This window comes from Mesoplodon bidens (assembly GCF_964165515.1).
Source record: "Mesoplodon bidens genome assembly, chromosome: 3".
Lineage (NCBI taxonomy): Eukaryota > Metazoa > Chordata > Mammalia > Artiodactyla > Ziphiidae > Mesoplodon > Mesoplodon bidens.
The window spans coordinates 167940711-167962072 of record NC_138178.1 but is presented as its reverse complement, the minus strand read 5'-3'; the positions used below and the strand labels follow the sequence as shown (position 1 = coordinate 167962072).

At 38.4% G+C, this 21362-nt stretch overlaps 1 protein-coding gene across 3 annotated transcripts in view; it reads right to left on the bottom strand.

The window, feature by feature from the left end:
• The window catches only part of UNC79 (unc-79 homolog, NALCN channel complex subunit), a gene marked incomplete at its 3' end in the record, with an annotated part of 212806 nt that overhangs the window by 29876 nt on the left and 161568 nt on the right, over window positions 1-21362 (bottom strand). For all 3 annotated transcript variants that reach the window (XM_081228621.1, XM_081228622.1, XM_081228623.1), the window contains 6 exons: window positions 19528-19640; window positions 19354-19439; window positions 18280-18453; window positions 14634-14702; window positions 11089-11199; window positions 4242-4346 (listed from right to left, as the gene is read on the bottom strand). In XM_081228621.1, the coding sequence (XP_081084747.1) occupies window positions 4242-4346; window positions 11089-11199; window positions 14634-14702; window positions 18280-18453; window positions 19354-19439; window positions 19528-19640 (658 nt within the window). The remainder of the gene's footprint in view (window positions 1-4241; window positions 4347-11088; window positions 11200-14633; window positions 14703-18279; window positions 18454-19353; window positions 19440-19527; window positions 19641-21362) is intronic.

Sequence of the window (21362 nt, the reverse complement as noted above, 5' to 3'; positions counted from 1 at the left end):
GTCACTCAGGATGGATCACCAGGGGACTTTTTTTTTTTTTTTTTACTTCTAAGCTTTAAGAAATTTATCTTTTGTAAAATTTTATACTGGAGTGTAGTTGATTAACAATGTTGTGTTAGTTTCAGGTGTACAGCAAAGTGATTCAGTTATACATATACATGTAGCTGTTCTTTTTCAAATGCTTTTCCCATTTAGGTTGTTACATAATATTGAGTAGAGTTCCCTGTGCTATACATTAGGTCCTTGTTGGTTATCCATTTTAAATACAGCAGCAGTGTGTACATGTCAGTCCCAAACTCCCAATCTATCCCTCTCTCTCACCCTTCCCACCAAGGGACTTTTTCCTTCCAGTTGTTACTTTCTTTTCTTTTTCCAAGTTGCATTTTCAGTTAAACACAGCCGTCTCCAGTGTCCTGAGATGATGGTCATGATATCCAAGAAGGAAGTCGCTGTCTGCCCCAGACACATTGTCTGTTCATATTGTGAATCTGGTCTTCCAGGTACCAGGAACTGACACTGACCACCAGTAAAGGGGAAAGCTTCTCTCTGACTCCATGCTAGATTCTCTGGTTTAAGAGAAACTACCAGAGAACAGGCTACCACTTCTGCTACCCGCTTGAACATTTGTCAAGGGCAAGAGAAAAAGGAACAGGGAAACCCTGCAGAAAGATGCACCACTTTCTGTAGAGAGACAAAAGATGCTTCTCCCTCATCCCATGAGTGGCCCCGTGGCAGACTTTTCTCCACGACTTAGCCAGGAAGCACAGCGGGGAAAAGGGAACTACTTTTGTTTTTTTTTAAAGGTATGCCTCACTTTTATTTCTCTCAGTAATTTTTTCATTACTGGTTTGTTCTGAGTTTATAGAACAAGGATATGTTACTTCAAAATGGCTTGGTGTTTAATATTTTTTGTTGGAGAAGGTCGAAATGTTATGCACTAGGTTGTTCCTCATGGGTATGATCTCAAAATGTCCCCCCAGAGATCTCTTTGATCTAAATAATTTTACAATTTGATTTTTCAATTTAACTTAATGACTCAATGACAAATACATATTTGTTTTTAAAGATGAAAATGTTATACATTTGAAATGGCATGAGAGAATCCAAAATACACAGAAGAATTTACCTTTTTGTCTTCTTTCTTCCTAAAGCTAATTTGTGTTTGTTATTTATTCACCTAGCTGCGATGCAATAATCACTGTTTTCATGGACTCTTTAAGCACTGAGCAATTTAAACTGTCAGTGTTCTTTCACTGTCTTGTGACAGGTGCTCATTACAGCCAGCTAATGTACTTCAGAGAAAAACCCGCCCCCAGCTGCAGTCACAAAGTGGGGCGCTAGAACCCGAGAGGATCGGCCACATGGACCTGCTCCGCTCTAGATGGAGGGCAATCAAGGGACCAGCCTCTGATGCCCGCAGGAAAGCACCTTCAGGGCCTGGAAACTGAGGTTGCTTTGAGGTGGCATGTCCCCAATCTAAACGCTCTCAGAAGCAAGTGACTTCCAGACACTGTCAAGCTGCTGGCCTTACCTCTCTCGAGGGCTACTTCACTAAGCCTAGTTCACCTGCCCTCTCCTCCAAACCAGGGCTGATCTTATTAACCTTTATGGTCAGTTGCATCAAAGTTACTTGTACTCAAAGGTGGTGTTGCTGCTGATGTGTCAAGAGGTAGGACTGGCCGATGGCAATCCCCTGGAAGAGATTCAATCTGTCTCTTCTTAGGAACACAGACATTTCCTTTCCAAAGCTATGCTTTGCTTCTGTCTCCCTCTTGGGCTGTCCAGCATCTTGGTACCATGGAGCCATTTCACTCCGACTATATCATGCCCAACATCCACTGCCATCACTTTCCAGCAGTCACTCCTCTCAGAAAGCATCATTGTGCCTGGGACAGCTCTTTAAACATTACTTAAGACCATTCTTCACTGAAAGTATACCAACTTTTTATTAAATCTCAAGCCTTTGAGAAAAACTCCGTTCTGTTCCCAAGGATTACTTGGGTATAAGGTGGGGGGAGAAGGGGACCAGTTAGTGGATATTAAATGGTTAATGACAAGGGTATTCCTCCTCTTCTCCCAGGTAAACCCCCAAACTTGTGCACACCCTTCAGAAACATACAGTCCCTTTTCTACACCACTTCCCTACTCAGTACACACCTCTGCTACCGTACCCATTACACTGCGTTGGGAATTTTTGTTTCGATGTCAGCTACTCCTATCAGACAGGAAACTCCTGGGAGGAAGGGGCCATGACTTATTCATCTCTGTTTCCCCAGCACCTGGGCCAGGTCAGGGCTCCTAACGGTTAATGAGCTTTCCTCCATTTCCCAGGCTGAACTGGCCACTCCCTCCTCTACAGTAGTTTATATACTGTACAGACTTTCAGTATACTGGTTAGCACGTTATAAGGGTAGGGCCTATGACTTTATACCTCTATATCCCCAGAACCTAGCCGAAGATAGGTGGTCAGTAAATATTTGTAGTGGGAAATAATGCTGAATAGTCAAATATGGCCAGATGATGGAAGACCTTGACAATTCGGGTACCACGAGGTCACTGGAGGTTTTCGATGCACAGAGTGATATGATAAAAAGCAGAGTTTTAGCAAAATTCCTCTAGGCAGCCATAGGCTATAAGACTGGATTGACATGGAGAGAAATGAACGGTGCAAAATGCTAAGAGCTATTAACGGTAATCCGGGCAAGTGATGTGCAGGGCCTGACTAGCCTGTGCTCTATACTGATTAGACCCTGTGGTCAGGTGCTTACACTACTTATGCCAGCTGTGGGATCTTGGGCAAGTCACTGACCACCCCCCCCAAGCTGCAGTCTCCTCATCTGCGATACAGGACCAATTCCTCTCACGGTTGAAGGAGTGCGGGGGATATATAAAACCCCTTAAGTGCTGCCTGGCACTTAATAGGTGCTCCATTAATTTCCCCTTCTCCCTCGTCTCTCCAAATGGCACCCAAGGTACCTAAGATTCAGGGAAACCTGTCTAGTTCCTTGATATCAAGCTCCATTTTCCTTCATTCATTTAAGCTCAACCTTGTAGGCCCAGACTCTGGGACTGGCCATAACGCTCAGCAGGGAGAACTGAAACAGCTGTGACACACTTCCTGGGTACTTTGCACAAAGGCAGTCTGAATGATACCCTGATCCCAGCTGCAGCTCACGACCAAGTCTTTAAAACCAGGCTCAACCTTTGGGGTAAGTGGCAGGATCCCAGTTGACCTGATCCCTTGCTGACACCCCTGGCATGGCCAGCCTTTTTCTAAACCCATCCTCATGTGGTTATTCCTAAATTTATTCCATCTTTCTGCTGAAGCCTCCCTTTATTGCTTGAAGGTGGTCAGGTTCTGGTGCTGAACTCCAACCCCAGGCAGAGTTTGGCCTACATCCACCAGTCCTTTGTGACCCAGTTCAAATGCCACTTCCTTCATGAAGTCTTCCCTGATTTCACACCATATGAGGTAAGATGCCTCCTGCTCTTAACTGCCCCCTAGGACTTTATCTACATCTCTTTCTCACTCATGGCACTAATCGCAGCCCGTCTTGTGTGATCAAAACCTGCACACTTGCCTAAGATGCTGAGCTTAGGATGCCAGGGATGGAGAGCTAGAGCCTCTTGTAAGCAGCCCTACAACCAAAAGCATTAATCTCTGCAAGTTCTCTAGAGCCTGCCTGGTATGTGTTCAAGCCCTGCCCCCTGCTTTAGGGCTCCTGTGGTGCTGGTTCTTTCACACCCACATCCCACCCTGGTTGGACTCAGTCCGTCCTGCCTTTTGACCATATCTGGCTGGGCCCACCCTCACTTTCAGTTCTGCTTCACAGAGATTTGGCGACCCATCCATACTCATGCGACTCCGCGATCAGACCTCAGCCTCCGGGTCACTCATTTTTGGCTTCGTTAGTCCTGCCTCAGCTCTGGTAGCCATTAATGGGCTGCCCCTCCAACCTACTGGACCATAAACTTCTCGCGGACACATTATCGTTTCATTCTTCTTTTTTGTCTTTCACAGAACTAGTTCCACAGTAGGAACAAAATAAATACTCATTTTCTGGTCTTTTTTAGCCAGTGGAAGTGCCAAGTGCATAGTGATAGACAGATCATGGCTCACGTAAGATATATTATTTCTTATCTCTGGACAGACATTTAATTTATGCATATGTCCCACACCTTCCTTAAATTTTCCAAACGTAAATGAATTTCATGAAAAGTGAAATGAGGCATAAGCCTACCTGGACAAGCAGAAGGAGGTTTGTATCTGGTAAAGGAGATTTGAGCTTCAGCGCCTGCAGGAGTTCTAGAACAACACTACGAGACAAATAGAATTTATCCCTCTCCTAAACAAAACAAGAGAGAAGAAGGTAAGCGAATTTCTAAAACTTCAATTAGAATAGATCTATGTCAAAAGAGCTTCCAAAAGATTCACAGATCAGAAATAAAAAACAGTATTTTAAAATGCATAATGAACTGTCCTTAAGAAACAAACCCAAGAAAAAAGAAAAAGGGCATTTTTGTGCTTGTAATGAGTTTAGTGAAGCCCTGAGAACACATATTTTAACGGGTAAGAAAAAGATAGGCTACCTCTTAAAGACTGAAACCACGAGATTTGGTTCTTATTCACAGGGAGAGGTTCCAAGAACTGCAGAAACTAAACAAATCTAAAAGGACTTTTTTCGATAGAAAATGATTTAGAGAAAAACATGTAACACTGTTGAAAGGCTCTCATATCCTCTCAAAAGGAACTTACTTTTTAAGTGGACTATTTCAAGCATACAGAAAAATAGAGAGATGGAATGTATCATCTACCTATTACCCATCTTTGTTAAATCATAGCATTTTGCTTTATTTGATTTAACACTTTTTATCAAAAATCAAACATCACAGAAATAGTTGAAGCTACCTATACAGGGCTCTCTTTTCTTTCTCCCTTCCTTGAAATAGCCACTATTTTGAATCTGGTGCTTATTATTTCATGTACTACACTTTTACTACATATGTATACCTCCATTATAAGGCTTACTATTATTTTTGCTTGTTTTTAACTTTCTATAATGGTATCATACAATGCATATCTTTCTGCAACTTATCATTTTTTACTCCATTATATTTTTGAAGTGAGTCCCTGTTGATACATATAGTTCTCATTCTTTCAACTAAACAGCTTAATGATGTTTTATTGTATGAACATACTGAAATTCATTGATCTGTCCTTGTTAATGCAATGCTAGAATATTTTCAATTTTGTAAGCTTTATTTATTGTCAAATATAGCACACATGCAGAAAAGTACATAAAATATAAGTGAACAGATAAACAGATTAGCATAGATTGAACACTCATGTAATCAGCACCCAAGTCGGGTACACATCACAAGCACCTTAAAAGTCCCCTGTGTGTCCTTTCTTGATCATAACCAACTTATTGGAGACCCTGTAGGTCTGTATCCACTGTCTTTTCTTTCTACGCATTCTCACTTGTGGTGTCTTGCCTCCTCATATGTCTGGTTATCTTTGCGTGTTGCATCCTTTATTTTAAAAATATTTTTAGAAATAATTTGAGGCCTGAAATGTTATCTTCCTCCAAAGAGCTTTCTGTTCATTTTTTACCAGGTACTGGAGGCACTAGTGATCCAGGGTTGCCTTAATACACATACAAACCTTGTAATAACTTATCTTGGGCCACCAAAGATCTGGACAGGGATCTGTGTCCATGTGAGGACAACTTTACTTCTGGGTTATCTTTACTTAGTGGTCCCAGCCAAAAGGTGCAGGAGGTGCAGGATCAGAGAGTCTCCACTCTTGGGAGGTCCTGGATTCTGACTTCTTTCCCCCTAGCCTCCTGGATCTTCCAGAATTGTCACATCTTTCAGATAGGCAAACACCCCCAGAGCACAAAAAGGTCTTCAGTGGTAGGCTCACATCTCTGCATTTCTGTGTTCTCTCAGATCTTAGCCTGGTAATTCTATATCTGGTTAGCATTTTGATGATTTTTTAAAGTTTTCAGAGAATAGTTTGTTCACTTTTTAAAGAAACTTTTCAAATCCAGTGGGAGGATACATTCAAATTATCTAGTCCATCAGTATCAGGAGAGAAAGCCTAGGATATTTATTGGAATTATACTAAATGTATAGGTTATTTTGTGAGAATTAGCTATCTTTATTATGCTGGGTCCTCATTCACGAACATGAGATCTGTCTCCATTTATTTAACATTGTTTAATAAAATTTTCTGGTTATCTCCATAAGATTCTTGCATATTTTTGTTAGATTCATTTTTTGTTGCCACAATAAATGCTATTTTTGAAGTATATTTTATAATCAGTTGTAGCTGAGTAATTAAAGGTAGATGATTTCTGGGTATTCATTTGTATCAGCATCCTTGCTGAACTCTCATAAAAGTTATAAAAAGGTGTCTATAGATAGATTCTCTTCAGTTCATTTGTAATCACATCATCTGTGAAAAGGAAGAGTTTTTTTCCTTTCTAATCCTTATACTTTGATTTATTCTTCCTGTCTTACTCAACTGAGCAGGACCTCCAGAACCATAGGAAATAGAAGCAATGATAATGGCCATTCTTGTCTTACTTCTGATTTTAAAGGGACTACTGTTGGCATTTCACCGTAAGTATAATGTTTCCTAGAGATTTCTGGTAGACATCCTTTATCAAGTTATCCCTTTTACTCTTAGTTTGACAAGATTTATCATAAATGGATGTTGAATTATATAGAAGGCTACTTTTGTATCTCTTGAGATAATGATAAAAGCTTTTCCTCCTTTAATCTGACAACATGGTAACATAAATAGATATTCTAATATTTAAACCAATTTTATATTACAAGAAAATCCTCACTAGGTCATGAGGCTTTAGTTTTTTTAATTTTTTAAATTGAAGTGTAGTTGGCGTACAATACTATATAAGTTCCAGGGGAACAATATATTTATTCACAATTTTTAAAGGTTACACTTCATTTATAGTTATTATAAAATATTTCCTATATTCCCCACGTTGTACAATATATCCTTATATTTTATACATAATAGTTTGTACCTCTTAATCCCCTACCACTATATTGTCCCTTCCCACTTCCCTCTCCCCACTGGTAACCACTAGTTTGTTCTCTGTATCTGTGAGTCTGCTTCTTTTTTTGTTATATTCACTAGTTTGTCGTGTTTTTAGATTCCACATATAAGTGATATCATACAGTATTTGTCTTTGTTTGTCTGATATACTTCACTTAGCATAATGCCCTCCAAGTCCATCCATGTTGCTGCAAATGGCAGAATTTCATTCTTTTTTATGGCTGAGCGTGAGGCTTTATTTTTAATGCATTAACTTGGGATTATTCATTCAGAATTTTTGCATCTTTGAAGTATAACTGGCCTATAATTTTCCTTTCCCCTATTGCCCTTGTCTGGTTGGTATCAAAATTCTATTGGCCTCATAAAATATGTTGCAAATTGTTCCCTTTTTTTCTATTCTCTGTTTTAGTTTGCATAAAGTAGAGCTCAATCTGCTCCTTAAATGTTTAACTAAAGTTGTCTTTAAAATTGGAATGGTTTTTAAACATAAAATAGATAGCTAATGGGAAGCAGCCGCATAGCACAGGGAGATCAGCTCGGTGCTTTGTGACCACCTAGAGGGGTGGGATAGGGAGGGTGGGAGGGAGGGAGACGCAAGAGGGAAGAGATATGGGAACATATGTATATGTATAACTGATTCACTTTGTTATAAAGCAGAAACTAACACACCATTGTAAAGCAATTATACTCCAATAAAGATGTTAAAAAAAAAGTTGGAATGGTTTTTAACTACTGATTCCATTTTTTCATCATTTAAGTCTAGCCATCATTTTCTGATTGTTACATATTACATTTTTTCTAGAAAATTGTCCCTATTTCCCAAGATTTTAAATTTACTGGCTAAATCTTCTCCTCATATTCTTCATCTCTTTATCTCCCTTTGCTGCATGTTATATAATTTCTTCAGATCTATTTTCATTTCACTAAATCCCTCTTTGGCTATGTCTAATTTGCTCTCTAACCTGTCCACTGAGTTTTTTTTATGTCAATGACTATTTCATTTCTAGAATTTCTACTTTGTTCAAATCTATCTGTTTTTTTTTAAAGTGACTAGATCTTTTCTCAAGTTTTTAATTCATCTTTTAATGCTTATCATTCAGAGTATGTTTTTATAGTCTCTATCACATTGTTCTAATATTGTAAGTTCTTAGGGGGAATAATCTTGATTTTTGTTGACTATGCTAAAGTAGCTCATGATGGATTATTTCTTCACATGTTTTGTAATTATAGATCATGATCTCATGTTCATCCAGATTTTAATTATGGGAATCCTGTTGGACCTAGGTTGAAGGCACATCCCTCCAGAGAGGTTTCAGGATTGATTCTGAGCTTGCTTCTGCCAGACACTCCAATGCAATTACTTGCCCAGCACCAATTTATTTGACTTTTGGGGGTTCACAGAGCATGCAGGTATTACAAATTCAAAATCTAAACATGTTCAAAGATAGGCTCATGTTAGTAATTCTCAAGGGAAGCTACAAATCTTTCAGTTCCCAGGCTCAGACAGAGCCCATTGTTTGTCACCTCCATATAAGAATATATCCTTTCCAAATCAAACTTTTCTCAAACATATAGCCTTTCAAGGGTTCTGGCTTTCTCCTGGGGACAACTCAGCTCCAACTCCCAGCCTGAAATAGTCCCAAGACTTCATTTCCTTTCTCTGTATGGGCTTTAAAACTCAAGTCACTAAGGAATATAACAAAAAAGAAACCGACTCTCAGACATAGAGAACCAACTAGTGCTTACCAGTGGAGAAAGGGAAGGGGGTAGGGGACTAAGAGGTACAAACTATTGGGTATAAAATAAGCTACAAGGATATATTGTACAACACAGGGAATATAGCCAATTTTTATAATAACTATAAATGGAGTATAACCTTTAAAAATTGTGACTCACTATATTGTACACCTGGAACTTATATAATATTGAATATCAACCATACTTCAATTAAAAACAAAAAACTCAAGCTACTAAGTTACCAAAACAATCAACTTCTCTACCCCAAGACTGCTACAATATCAGCTTATATGTTTACCACTCTGGTTCTCAATTCTCTTTTCATTTTTTCAACTTTCATTCTAATAAAATTTGCTATATATTTAAAATCATGTTTATTACATTTCATCCATCACTTCTAGCATTTTAAGTGGGACAGTTTTCAAGTTATCAAGACTGCCCGATTGCCAAATAGTCTCCAAAGCTGTTACCTTTCCATGTCTTTTCTTGGGCATATGAAAAGATGCTCAACATCACTAATTATTAGAGAAATGCAAATCAAAACTACAGTGAGGGGCTTCCCTGGCGGCGCAGTGGTTGAGAGTCTGCCTGCCAATGCAGGGGACACGGGTTCGTGCCCTGGTCTGGGAAGATCCCACGTGCCGTGGAGCTGCTGGGCTCGTGAGCCATGGCCGTTGAGCCTGCGCTCCGCAACGGGAGAGGCCACAACAGTGAGAGGCCCGCGTACCGCAAAAAAAAAAAAAAAAAAAAAAAAACTACAGTGAGGTATCACCTCACACCAGTCAGAATGGCCATTATCAAAAAAATCTAGAAACAATAAATGCTGGAAAGGGTGTGGTGAAAAGGGAACCCTCTTGCACTGTTGGTGGGAATGTCAATTGATACAACCACTATGGAAAACAGTATGGAGGTTCCTTAAAAAACTAAAAATGAATGAAGAAGGGTAGATGACAACAGGAAGAGAGAGGCCACTAAAGTTATGATAGATTATGAGGGGATATAATGCATAATGAATATTTAAGACCAAAAATATCTTGAATTCAAAATAGTGGAAGGTCCACGGTCATCAATACTTATAGTACACCGCATAGAAAGTACAAACTCATTATGATTCCTCCTCTATAAAATATATAATTTAAACACATCAAACATAAAGAAAATTAAGAAATAAAATGACTTCTAAAAATAGAATATCTTTTCATTGTATTTGCTGTTGTGTCTTTTTTTTTAAGTGAAAAAAAGAAAAAAGTTATTTTTCAGGAAGGATTTGAAAGAAGAAAAAACTACTGATTATTTTCGTAGTTAGAAAACATATTGTTCCAGGCAGGGTAATAAACAGTTTATAATCATAAAGATTAAAGGGAAGGTTATCATGAAACACTTAACATGGTGGAATGGACACAAGATGGTAAGAAAGGAGACAAGGGTGTTTTAAATAGAATGAAAACCTTGATAAAAATTAGATTTTTAGGAGAAATTAAGGGCTTGTAGAAGTGGACAACGTGAATAAAGGAGTATTCTGAATGTTTAAGAGGGAACAACAGAAACAGAAACCCTATTGAAAATAAACTTGGAAAATTTGGAAATTGGAAAAGTAACATTTGCACATTGTTCTTAAGGACAGAAACGCTCTCAATTTGTCCTGCCTTCTGCTTTTCCATTAGGATAGTGTCTATCAGCACCAACAAGGCTGCTATATGCACTGGGCAAGCAGTACTTTTCCACTTCCTCAGTAGTGGGGCAGGGGATACTAAAGATAATGCAATAGAGAAACCATTATCAAAGCAAGATGACAAAAGATGAGATTACAGTCTCAGAGGCCAAGAACCCAGAACTGGGGAGACAGACAAATGATGAGAATTAAGGAGCTCTCCACAGGCTTTTACAAATGACAAGCTGATATTTTTCTACTTTGGGTATAAAATTGATATGTACTGATGGCTTGCCCACTAATCATAGGATGGTGAACTTGAAAAGGACATTAGAGGTCATTTAGACCATTATCTCATTTCATTCAAAATACCTCTTCTCCTCTAAACCATATGACCCTCAGTTCTCCAAATTTGCATATATAACGTATAGTTTATATATTTGTGTGTGCAAAGTGTTTCCTTCTAATGATTTTTATTAGACCTCAGTAGAATTACTCACTTTTAACTATACTGAGGCAATTAACCTAAGAGGGATTTGATACTGATTAGAAAGAATATGTTTCTGTCAGTTTTTTGTTTCCCAGGGACACATAAACACACATGCAACCTTACCTTAGTGAAAGCTCGGTAACATAAGCCACACACCTCCACCAGGTAGGCCAAAGTGAAGATGGCATTCTGAATTACAAAGCTGAGCAGTTTTGAAAATGGTTCCAACAAACTCTGCAATGAGATTGGGGCCAAAATAAAACCAAAGTCAATTGCTGATTCTTTCATTAAAAAAAAAAGTATTAAAGTCTAATGATACCTTAACTAATGCGATCACTCTTTCTTAATTTCAAATCTGTTGCCAGGTAGCTACTGTAGCAACCCTGTTTGTCTAACAAGAACAGAACTGAATCTTCAATCAATGGCTCAAAGAGCATGACTTAATCATTTTATTGCTAAAAAAAAATCCATTTTTTCCATGTGGCATCATTTATGAACCTATGTAACTCCAATCTTATCCTCATACCCACCCCCAGCAATCAAGACTCTGTGAGGTTTGCTTTAGGATCTCCCACTCTATTTCTCTGAATCTTTAGGCATGTGTGAGTTCATCAGACCCAGCTCCTCTAGAAGCCTGTCATCTCAGTTAAGTAGCACAAACCACCCTTGCACGTAAGTACCAAAGCACTATTAGCTTAGATGAAACACATCAGGACCCAGCTTCCTGCCAGTGTTTACCAGGAAGGCTGTCAGTTTTGGTTTCCCCATCTGAATCCCACCCCTAAAGGGTCAGTTTTAGATCCTTATGCTTTCTTAAGTCATTTAGAGACATTTATTGGGCACCTACTAAGTATCAGGCAGAGTTACACACTTCTGTATCATTTATCTCATTTAAATTTCTTATAACAATCCTGGGGAGACAGTATATTATAATAATTAATGACACAAGCTCTAGAATTTCACACCAGTGTTTGCAAAGTTTTGCTCTCTGTGACCTTGAATAAGTGATTTAACCTCTCTGGACTTAATTCTCTTCCCTGTAAAATGAGGATAATAATGACCTCCATCTCAATAGTGTTGTGAGAATTAAAGAAGATAATGTATGTAAAGCACTTGGCAACAGTAAGCCTTGCATCACTGTTAGTTATGAACTGCACCATAACTCTCTGAAGCTTTACTATCCCCATTCTTCAGCTGAGGCAGTTAAGTAGGCAAGTAACTTGCCTAAGGCCATACAGCCATTGAATGGAATTCAAACTCAAATTCCAGGGCAATTTTCCAGAGGGAGAATTGCTCTGTAGGGAAGACAGGATTTTAATTGAGCTCCAAAAGACTTCAATGTTGTGATTTCCACTAGTTCTCAACCTCTACGGTCCTAACTATCTGGATTATGAAAGTAATACATGCTCAGTGTGCAAATGCAGGATCTGTAGAAAAGTACAGATAAGGAAATAAAAGTCATCCATTTTCCTGTCACCCAGTGATAACATTTTGATATATTTCTCTTCATCACACACCAGTTTCCTCAGTTGAAATCTTACACGTATATATAATACTACATTTTGTTAAGATAATAACGTACGAAATTTCCAATGCTATTTAATTCTTCATAAAGATCCATTTTAATGGCCACAAAAGTCAGATTTTATTATATATAACATCTCAATAAATGTTTTTGCATGAACTTTGCATTTTCTTTCTTAAAATAGATTCCCAGAAAAAGAATGACTAAATCAAAGAATATGTGCATTTTTGAGGTCCTTTTTCCTTATGGATACAAAAATGAATTCATCACATGATAGCTGCCTCTGAGGATAGGAATTATGTTTGTTATTTGTATTACCCGCGAAACCATGTAGTGCTTTCCATACAGAAAATCTTAGAGACACTCTTTGAAATAGTACTATTGATTCAGTATTGTTTGCTTTGTATAAATGTTGTTGCCTTAAAACACTAATAATGAATGAACAGGGATAGGGATAGGAATATGTCTCTGGTTGATATACATCCTTATTGGTCAAAAAAAGAAACCTGAATTCAGACCTATATAGAAACTTGCTCTTTTATCTAGCAAAGCAGCATGGTAATGGGGCAATATGGTACAACAGACAAATAAAAAAGCTTGAAATCAAAGGACCTAGATTCAAGTCTCAAATCTTCCAGTAACCAGCTCTGTGACCTTGGCCAAGACACCTCATCTCTCTGAGCCTGTTTCCTTATCTGTAAATGAGCAGACTAGACCAAATGATCTCTATGCAATTTTCCAGCATAAACCATAAGTCTATGCAAGCACAGTCAGGGTAAAAAGTTACAGGGGATGTGGCTTCTTGGTATATTAACTAGTAGCTACAAGCCATTGCAATACAAATTATTGCACTATTGCATATAATGCAGCCTGGGAATGTAGCCAGGAATACAAAAGTAAATGAGACACAGTACTAGACTTCATAAAGCTCACAGGCTCACTGGGGAGACTTCAGTATAATATAACTGCTCATATAGAGAGCTCTGTCAGGTATCGTGGGATCTGATATAGGAGGAAGTTGCTACAGAAAATGTGAACCTTTTTAAAATTGGAATGGAATTCAGATTCTCATCTTGAAGAATGAGAAGGAGTTCACTCACCAGCAAGGGTATAAAGCATTTCAGGCAAAGGAAATGGCCTAAGCAAAGGCAAGGAAGTATGAAATTAAATAAGATTATAAATGTACAGCAATTAGCACAATGTCTGCCGTATGGTAAGTGCTCAACAAACAGTGGTTATTGTTTGGATGATGATAATGATGATGGTTCTGAGAGTACGCAGGAAGCACAGGGATGGGACAAGTAGCCAGAGACTAACTAGGAAAGGTAGGCTTGCAAGTTAATGAAGTACCTTCTTGTATGCTCCATTAAGGAATTTGGACATTATCTTAAAAGAAGTGAGACGTGATCAAAGATTTTAAACCAGGAACCAGTGCAATGAGGTCTGTGTTTGGAAGGATCATCTAGTTCATAGTGCTGAGGGTGAACTGGTGGACATGGCCCAGGACTAAAAGGACCAATGATATTGTAATCTATTAGAGTTCTTCACACTAGGCACTTTCAGAAGGTTGAAAGTGGCAACTAGAGATTATCATACTAAGTGAAATAAGTCAGAAAGAGAAAGACAAATACCATGTGACATCACTTATGTGTGGAATCACTTATATATCACTTACATGTGGAATCTAAAATATGACAGTGAATCTATCTATGAAACAGAAACAGAATCAGGGACGTAGAGAATAGACTGTTGGTTGCCAAGGGGTGGGTGGTGGGAGAGAGATGGATTGGGAGTTTGGGATTAGCAGATGAAAACTGGTATATCTAGAATAGATAAACAACAAGGTCCTACTGTAGAGCACAGAGAACTATATTCAATATCCTGTGATAAACCAAAATGGAAAAAAATATGAAAAAGAATGTATGTATATGTATAACTGAGTCACTTTGCTGTACAGCAGTAATTAACACAACATTGTAATTCAACTATACTTCACTAAAAAATAAATTTTTTAAAAAGGTTGAAAGTGAAGCATTCAGTATGTGATAACTATTTCTTCAGTATTGCTTGCTATATGCCTGTCTTTTTAGGTTAAAAAAAACCCAAATAACCAATTGGTTATGTTTTTCTGAAACATACATACCCTTGTGGCATTGGTAGAGGGTATCTTCAAGAGGCAAATCATAATTCTCAAACTGGAATCTAAAGAACACTATGAACAAATACAAAAAAAGTACAAGTCAATACTCTTCTTAACATATCTTTTGCTTCATATATTTCCTCTAAGCATTTATTTTAGGGAAAAAAAATCTGAAATATAGCTGCCTCCTTACAGTTTTCCATGCCATATATTCATGTTGAAAAAATAATAATTCTTAGCTTTAAAAATTTCACTAAACCATTAATTAAACAGTGTTAAACAATTAAATAATATTAATTGATATTAAATGTGCCCAATCCTAAAGAGGTCTATTAATTTGTGAAAGGCCATGCTGAATAAAAAATACCTACTTAGATCAATTTAAAGCCATTAGGCTTATTAGTCCAAATAAAGAACGTTTCATCTGTCATTTCTCTGCTACGAAAAGATATAACAATAACCTAAGAAAAAGCAGTAAAATTCCTACAAGAGAAAATCATGCTTCACAAATCAAGTAGCGTATTTTGGCACAATTCCACATCAAAATGTACTTTTAAAATAATGTGTACTGGGTTTGGGGGAAAATGTTATAGCAAGAATAAGCAATGATATTATTTAACATTGTTAAATATATGAAAATAGCAGGTTACAGTGAAATCTCTGCAGCTGTGTACAATACGAACCTCTAAGATAGTACAAATGAAGCCAGTGTTTCTCCAAGTATGATCCCTGGACCAGCAGCACCTCTGTTACCTGGAAACTAGTTGGAGTGCAAATCCTCAGGTCGCACCCCTACTGAACCAGAAGTTCTCAGAATAAGGCCCAGGAGTCAGATTTTTAGCAAGTCCTTCAGGGACACTGACACACACTGATGTTTGAAATCCACTTCTCTAAATTGATGAGAACAAACTACAGAAGGTCTTTCAATGGCTTAATGTTTTCCCCAGAGATTAAATACACAGCATAGGATGATCAGAGGCAGTGCCCAGACAAAATCCAGCAGGGCAAGTTTTCAGATAAATGCTGAAAGCATTTCACAAGTATCAATACCTTCTAAGGGAACCATTGGTCTATTTAATCTGCTCAATACCCACAGGAGTTGACGTGACATTTACATTACTTTAAACCAGGGGCTGAAAACCGGCTGCTCATCAGGTCCCCACAGTGACCTATGAAGGAAGTCAGGAAATATCTTAGAAAACGTGGGGAGATGAGGACTGCATTCTCAAATAACAGTTGGCTGGAGTGGAGTAGCAGCTGACCCCATTAGAAAGGACTGGTGCTCTCCAGTTCTCAAGGGTCTCAATTCTCCTTCTTATCTCACTGCACTCCACTCATTACCCTTGCAGTCAGGGTCCCTTTGGACAGGACTGATTGTTACAAATTAGGTTTACTAATTGTTTCCAGCTGGCAATGCTTCCAACTAGTCCATGTTCAAGTTAAATATTTTCATTAGAGCACCGCCCTACAGGCATTTGAATTTGCCATGCCTGCCCCACGACTTCTCTAAAAGTGTGTGGCTCCTAAGCAATGAATGGCCCTGAAGGGCTCTCTGCTCCTAGGGAGGGTCCATGTGGTCGTGTTAAAATGCATGCACTTGAATATTTTGGTACATGACTGTTTTTGAATTATGGTTTTCTCAGGGTATGTGCCCAGTAGTGGGACTGCTGGGTCATATGGTAGTTCTATTTGTAGTTTTTTAAGGAACGTCCATACTGTTCTCCATAGTGGCTGTATCAATTTACATTCCCACCAACAGTGCAAGAGGGTTCCCTTTTCTCCACACCCTCTCCAGCGTTTATTGTTTGTAGATTTTTTGATGATGGCCTTTCTGACCGGTGTGAGATGATATCTCATTGTAGTTTTGATTTGTATTTCTCTAATGATTAATGATGTTGAACATTCTTTCATGTGTCTGTTGGTAATCTGTATATCTTCTTTGGAGAAATGTCTATTTAGGTCTTCTGCCCATTTTTGGATTAGGTTGTTTGTTTTCTTAATGTTGAGCTGCATGAGCTGCTTGTAAATTTTGGAGATTAATCCTTTGTCAGTTGCTTCATGGACTTGAGGATACAGGGAGGGGGAAGGGTAAGCTGGGACGAAGTGAGAGAGTGGCATGGACGTATATACACTACCAAATGTAAAATAGATAGCTAGTGAGAAGCAGCTGCACAGCACAGGAAGATCAGCTCCGTGCTTTGTGACCACCTAGAGGGGTGGGATAGGGAGTGTGGGAGGGAGGGAGATGCAAGAGGGAAGAGATATGGGGACATATGTAGATGTATAACTGATTCACTTTGTTGTAAAGCAGAAACTAACACACCATTGTAAAGCAATTACACTCCAATAAAGATGTTAAAAAAATGCATGCACTTGATTTCCTAAGTGTATATGTACAATAGCTATGTACATACATAGTTTCAAAGTACCAATTCTCTTTGCTTGGATTTATTCAACTACTCTAGATTTCCGGATAGAGAAGAATCACAGGATGTGAGAGATGGCAAAGATCTCAGTATTCCTGCTTCTTACAGTAATTTCAGACTCAAAGAAACCAGCATACACCAAGGTAAGGGTCCCTGAATTATCATCCTTACAGACCTTATTTGGGGTCGCATTTTCCAAATTTGCCAATTTGGGAAAAGGTATTATCAGAGGTGGTTGGTCTTTTTAAAACATTTTACATATATGTAATATTCATTTCAGAAGTAGTGCTGCCAACGTGTAACTTCACTTGTCAGATCCAGTTTTGCTGCAAGTTGAATATTTTTATCTGTGACCTGGATAAAGCACAAAAAGCTTGTGGAACCAATGAGGTTCAAAGACACAGCAATGGCCACTCCCAGCTACCTCCTTTCTCCCTGCTATAGAGACCTGAATGCCTCTAATTCACCCTTGTTCTAAAAGGACTCTAGGAGTCTGCTAGTGAAAGGACACTGGATTGAGAGTCAGAAGATTTGAGTTCTAATATTTACACTGCCACTATCTCTCTGAATTTGCAGTTCTCCATCTGGAAAATGGGAGCATTGGAAAGGATAGTTTTTATAGGTCTCTTCCAGTTTTGACAGTATAGGATTCTGGTATTGCATTTAATGGGCTCATATTGAAAATGTTCCTTAGGCTACCAGATTTCTAGCTAGGTAATTTTGTGTGTATTCTTGGAGGGTGGTATGGCGTTGGGCAGGGGGTGAGGGAGGAGGGGGAGCAGGAGTAAAGCTGTCAAATAGAAAAATATCATCTTGGTCTTTCAAGTACTTTATTCACACACACAAAAGCAATCACTTCCCTTTAGATAATGCTCTAAAATTGAAGCCCTACATTATATGTCTGGTCTCCTTTTAGATGAAATTATTATGTTTTTATTTAATATGCTTTTGAGAAAAATTTCTAGATAAACACAATCTACTAACGTCTTCCTGAACTTTTTTATGTTTTACTCAACTGGAAACATGAAATCACTAAGTCAAAATGTCCACTGCCTATTACTGTCAATCTGTAACATTTGAAGAGAAAATCTAAATAACTCTCTCTACTCTGTGGCTAACAGAGACTCCTTATAGCCCTTTATGAAACATTAAATCACCCAAGACCCAGATGATCTGCAAACAGTAAGGAAGTAATTTAAAATGAAATCCTGGGTTCAGCTTACCTTCAGAGGCAAAACACAAGGCAGCTTGGCAAAAAAAGTCTGAAACTGGTTGCTGATGATTGTCCAGAGGCTACTAGGAGAATCCATGGGCAAAGCTTCCATGAAGGTAGCAATGTTTTCCAAACAGCGTATCATAGCACCCCCTGCTGGTAAATTCTTTTTGTTATTTAGACCCTAAAAACACAAAGCATAGGCAATCAACTGCTGAAACAGTGTGGGAATTCATACAGCTATTTGGTGAAGATCAGTTTTTAAAAATCATGTATTCACACTATAAACATGTGTTGTGTGCCTGCTATAAGGGCTAAGCATTGTAACTTCAGGAGTACAGGGAAAAATGGACGAATCCACACAAAGTTAGGGGGGAAACTTGTGATCTCCGACTCAGTGAGAAAGGGCGAAATGTGAGCAGAAAATTAGAAACACCTTTTAAGGATCTACAGTTGGTGTGGTTAGGTGTTAAGAAACGCAGTGAATGATGCTTGTTGGAAACTCCACCAGCCGAAGACTGAGGATGACTACTATAGCAACAGCAAAGTCCCTACGGCAATCTGCCAACCCTCCAAGCTAACTGAAAAAAGCTAATAATAAGCAGAGGACAGGAGACAGACTCCAAGTAAAGCGATAGAGCGAATAAGCTGTGGAGGTTAGAAGTAGCTTCAAGTCTCATGATACAGAAAATAAGCAGACCTCGAACCCAGATCTTGTGATACAACAAACAAACGGTGAAGCTGAAATTTGAATCCAAGTCTCGTGATACAATGCACATGGATCCACGCACCACCCATTTTAAAAGCTGGAGAGTTTTGTGGAGGTGAGTGCTCCATGCCTGGCATCCACCTCTTAGTGAAGGGGTCCAGAAGCTTCAAGTAAATTGTAAGTCCACACTAAACAGCAGTGTCCAACTGACACTATTCTATGCATTGGCAATTTCCATTTTTTAAATTTTTAAATTTTAAATTACTTAAAATTTAATTTGGCATTTAAAATTTAATATTTAAATTAAATGACTTTGAATTTCTTCCTCAGCAGTGATTTCGGCAGGGGCTCAGAGTGCCGAGAAAGCAAACCTACCTCCAAGAGCTGACTGAGGACAGCAACAGAGCTCAGCTCATTGAAGTCCATCAGAGACGTGGCCAAGGTCCGTAAAAAAGTCCCATCTGGAAAGACAACAATCAGATTTAGTAGCGTTTGGGTTTCAGCGACTAGCCACGCCTGTGGTGTCTGCATTCCCCATGGATGAATTACCTTTGATAGTGCTCTGGAACAGCTGCGGGAAGATGCCATTGGGAGCCAGTTGATGGAAGATACAGCGCAGGAACTGCTTAGCCACCCCTGCTGCATTGCCGGGGAGCATCATGCTGGCGTTGACCAGGGAGAGAAAACACAAGGAATCTTGGAGCAACCAGCATGAGTTCAGGTATTTATTTACTTATTTATTCACATACATATCAGTCCTCTTATGGAATATCCCACTGTCATTTTCATTAGTAAGATGAAATATTCTAGTCACATGGAATCCCTGTTAATGATACGTTTTTAGAAAGAGGGAACCAGGTAATGCCAGAGTTGGTCTCAGACTAATTCCAGCCACCCCCCTGTACAGATGAGGGTTCCCAGCCAGAGAGAAAAGGTCACTTACAAAGGCTACAAGTCCAGAGAATGGCAGAGTCAGGACTAGAATCCAGGATGGGGATTATCAGCAAGATCCTCTCAGAAAGCGTTGTTGGCTAAGAGAGACAACCCCTCTGAGGGAAAATGCAGGGAGGGAGATGCTCATTCCTACTGGAAGATCTGGGAAGTTTTATTGGGGCATCTGAGCTGGTACTTGTAAAAATGTTAGGACTTTGATATGTGCAGTTTTCCCCTTTACCCTCTGCACTACCACTGCATGTCAAAACAGGGAGCCAAGAGATGATTCTTTGGCCTTTCGCCTTAGACCAAAGTATCAGAAAGGACGTTCCCAGAGGTGATTGTAGCTGAGTTGCTGAAAAGAAGAAGGAGGAAATCAAAGAGCCCAACTGGATAACTAGTAAAAAATCCATCTTGCCTAATTGTTTCTTTCTGCCTTGTCTACCCTGATATGCTGGCTCAAATTTATAGGTCAAAAATATTCTTCAGGAAGAAATGACACCAAACTCTCACAAACTCTTTCGAAAATTAGAAAAGGAGGGAACCCTTCCCAGTTTATTTTATGAGGCCCTAAAACTAAAATCAGAGAAAGTATTACAAATAAAACAAAACAAAAACCAAGAAGGAACAAAATGAAAAGAAAAAGGACAGACCAACAGTCCTCATGGACATTGACTCCAACTGTAGATAAAAAGGATGATTGACCACGACCAAATAGAGTTTATCCCAGGAATATAAGAATGACTTAATATTCAAAACCCAATCAATGCAATTCAATATCTTAAAGAATAAAGGGCAAAAACCATAGTTATTTCAATAGATCACAGAAAGTGCATTTGATAAAATTCAACATGCATTCATGACAAAAAACTCTCAGCAAACTAGAAATAGAAGGAACTATCCTCAGTCTGGTAAAGGGCACCTATGAAAACCTATAGCAAATATAATTAATGGTGAGATAGTAAATGATTTTCTTGTAAGAGCAAGAACAAGGCAAGGGTGCTCATTCACATCTTTAGTATTATACTGGAGGTCCTAGCCAATGCAATAGAGTAACAAAAAAATAAAAGGCATAAAAATCAGAAAAAGGTAAAACTGTCACTATTTACAGATGATATGACTTTTTACATACAATTGCCTTTACATTCTAAGGAATCTAAAAAACAGCTACTACAACTAATAAGTGAATTTAGTTTATTACATTACAATATGAATACAAAAAATTGTGTATTTGTATATCAGCAGCAAAAACTTAGAAAACAAATTTTTTTTAAAATTTCATTTACATTGACATTAAAAAACCAAAATTCCTGGGAAAAAATTTAACAAAAGCTATGCAAGATCTCTACAATGAAAACCATAAAATATTGCTGAGAGAAACAAAGACCAAATGAAATGACAATAGACACCATGTTTATTAATTGAAAGACTCAATATTTTTATGATATAAT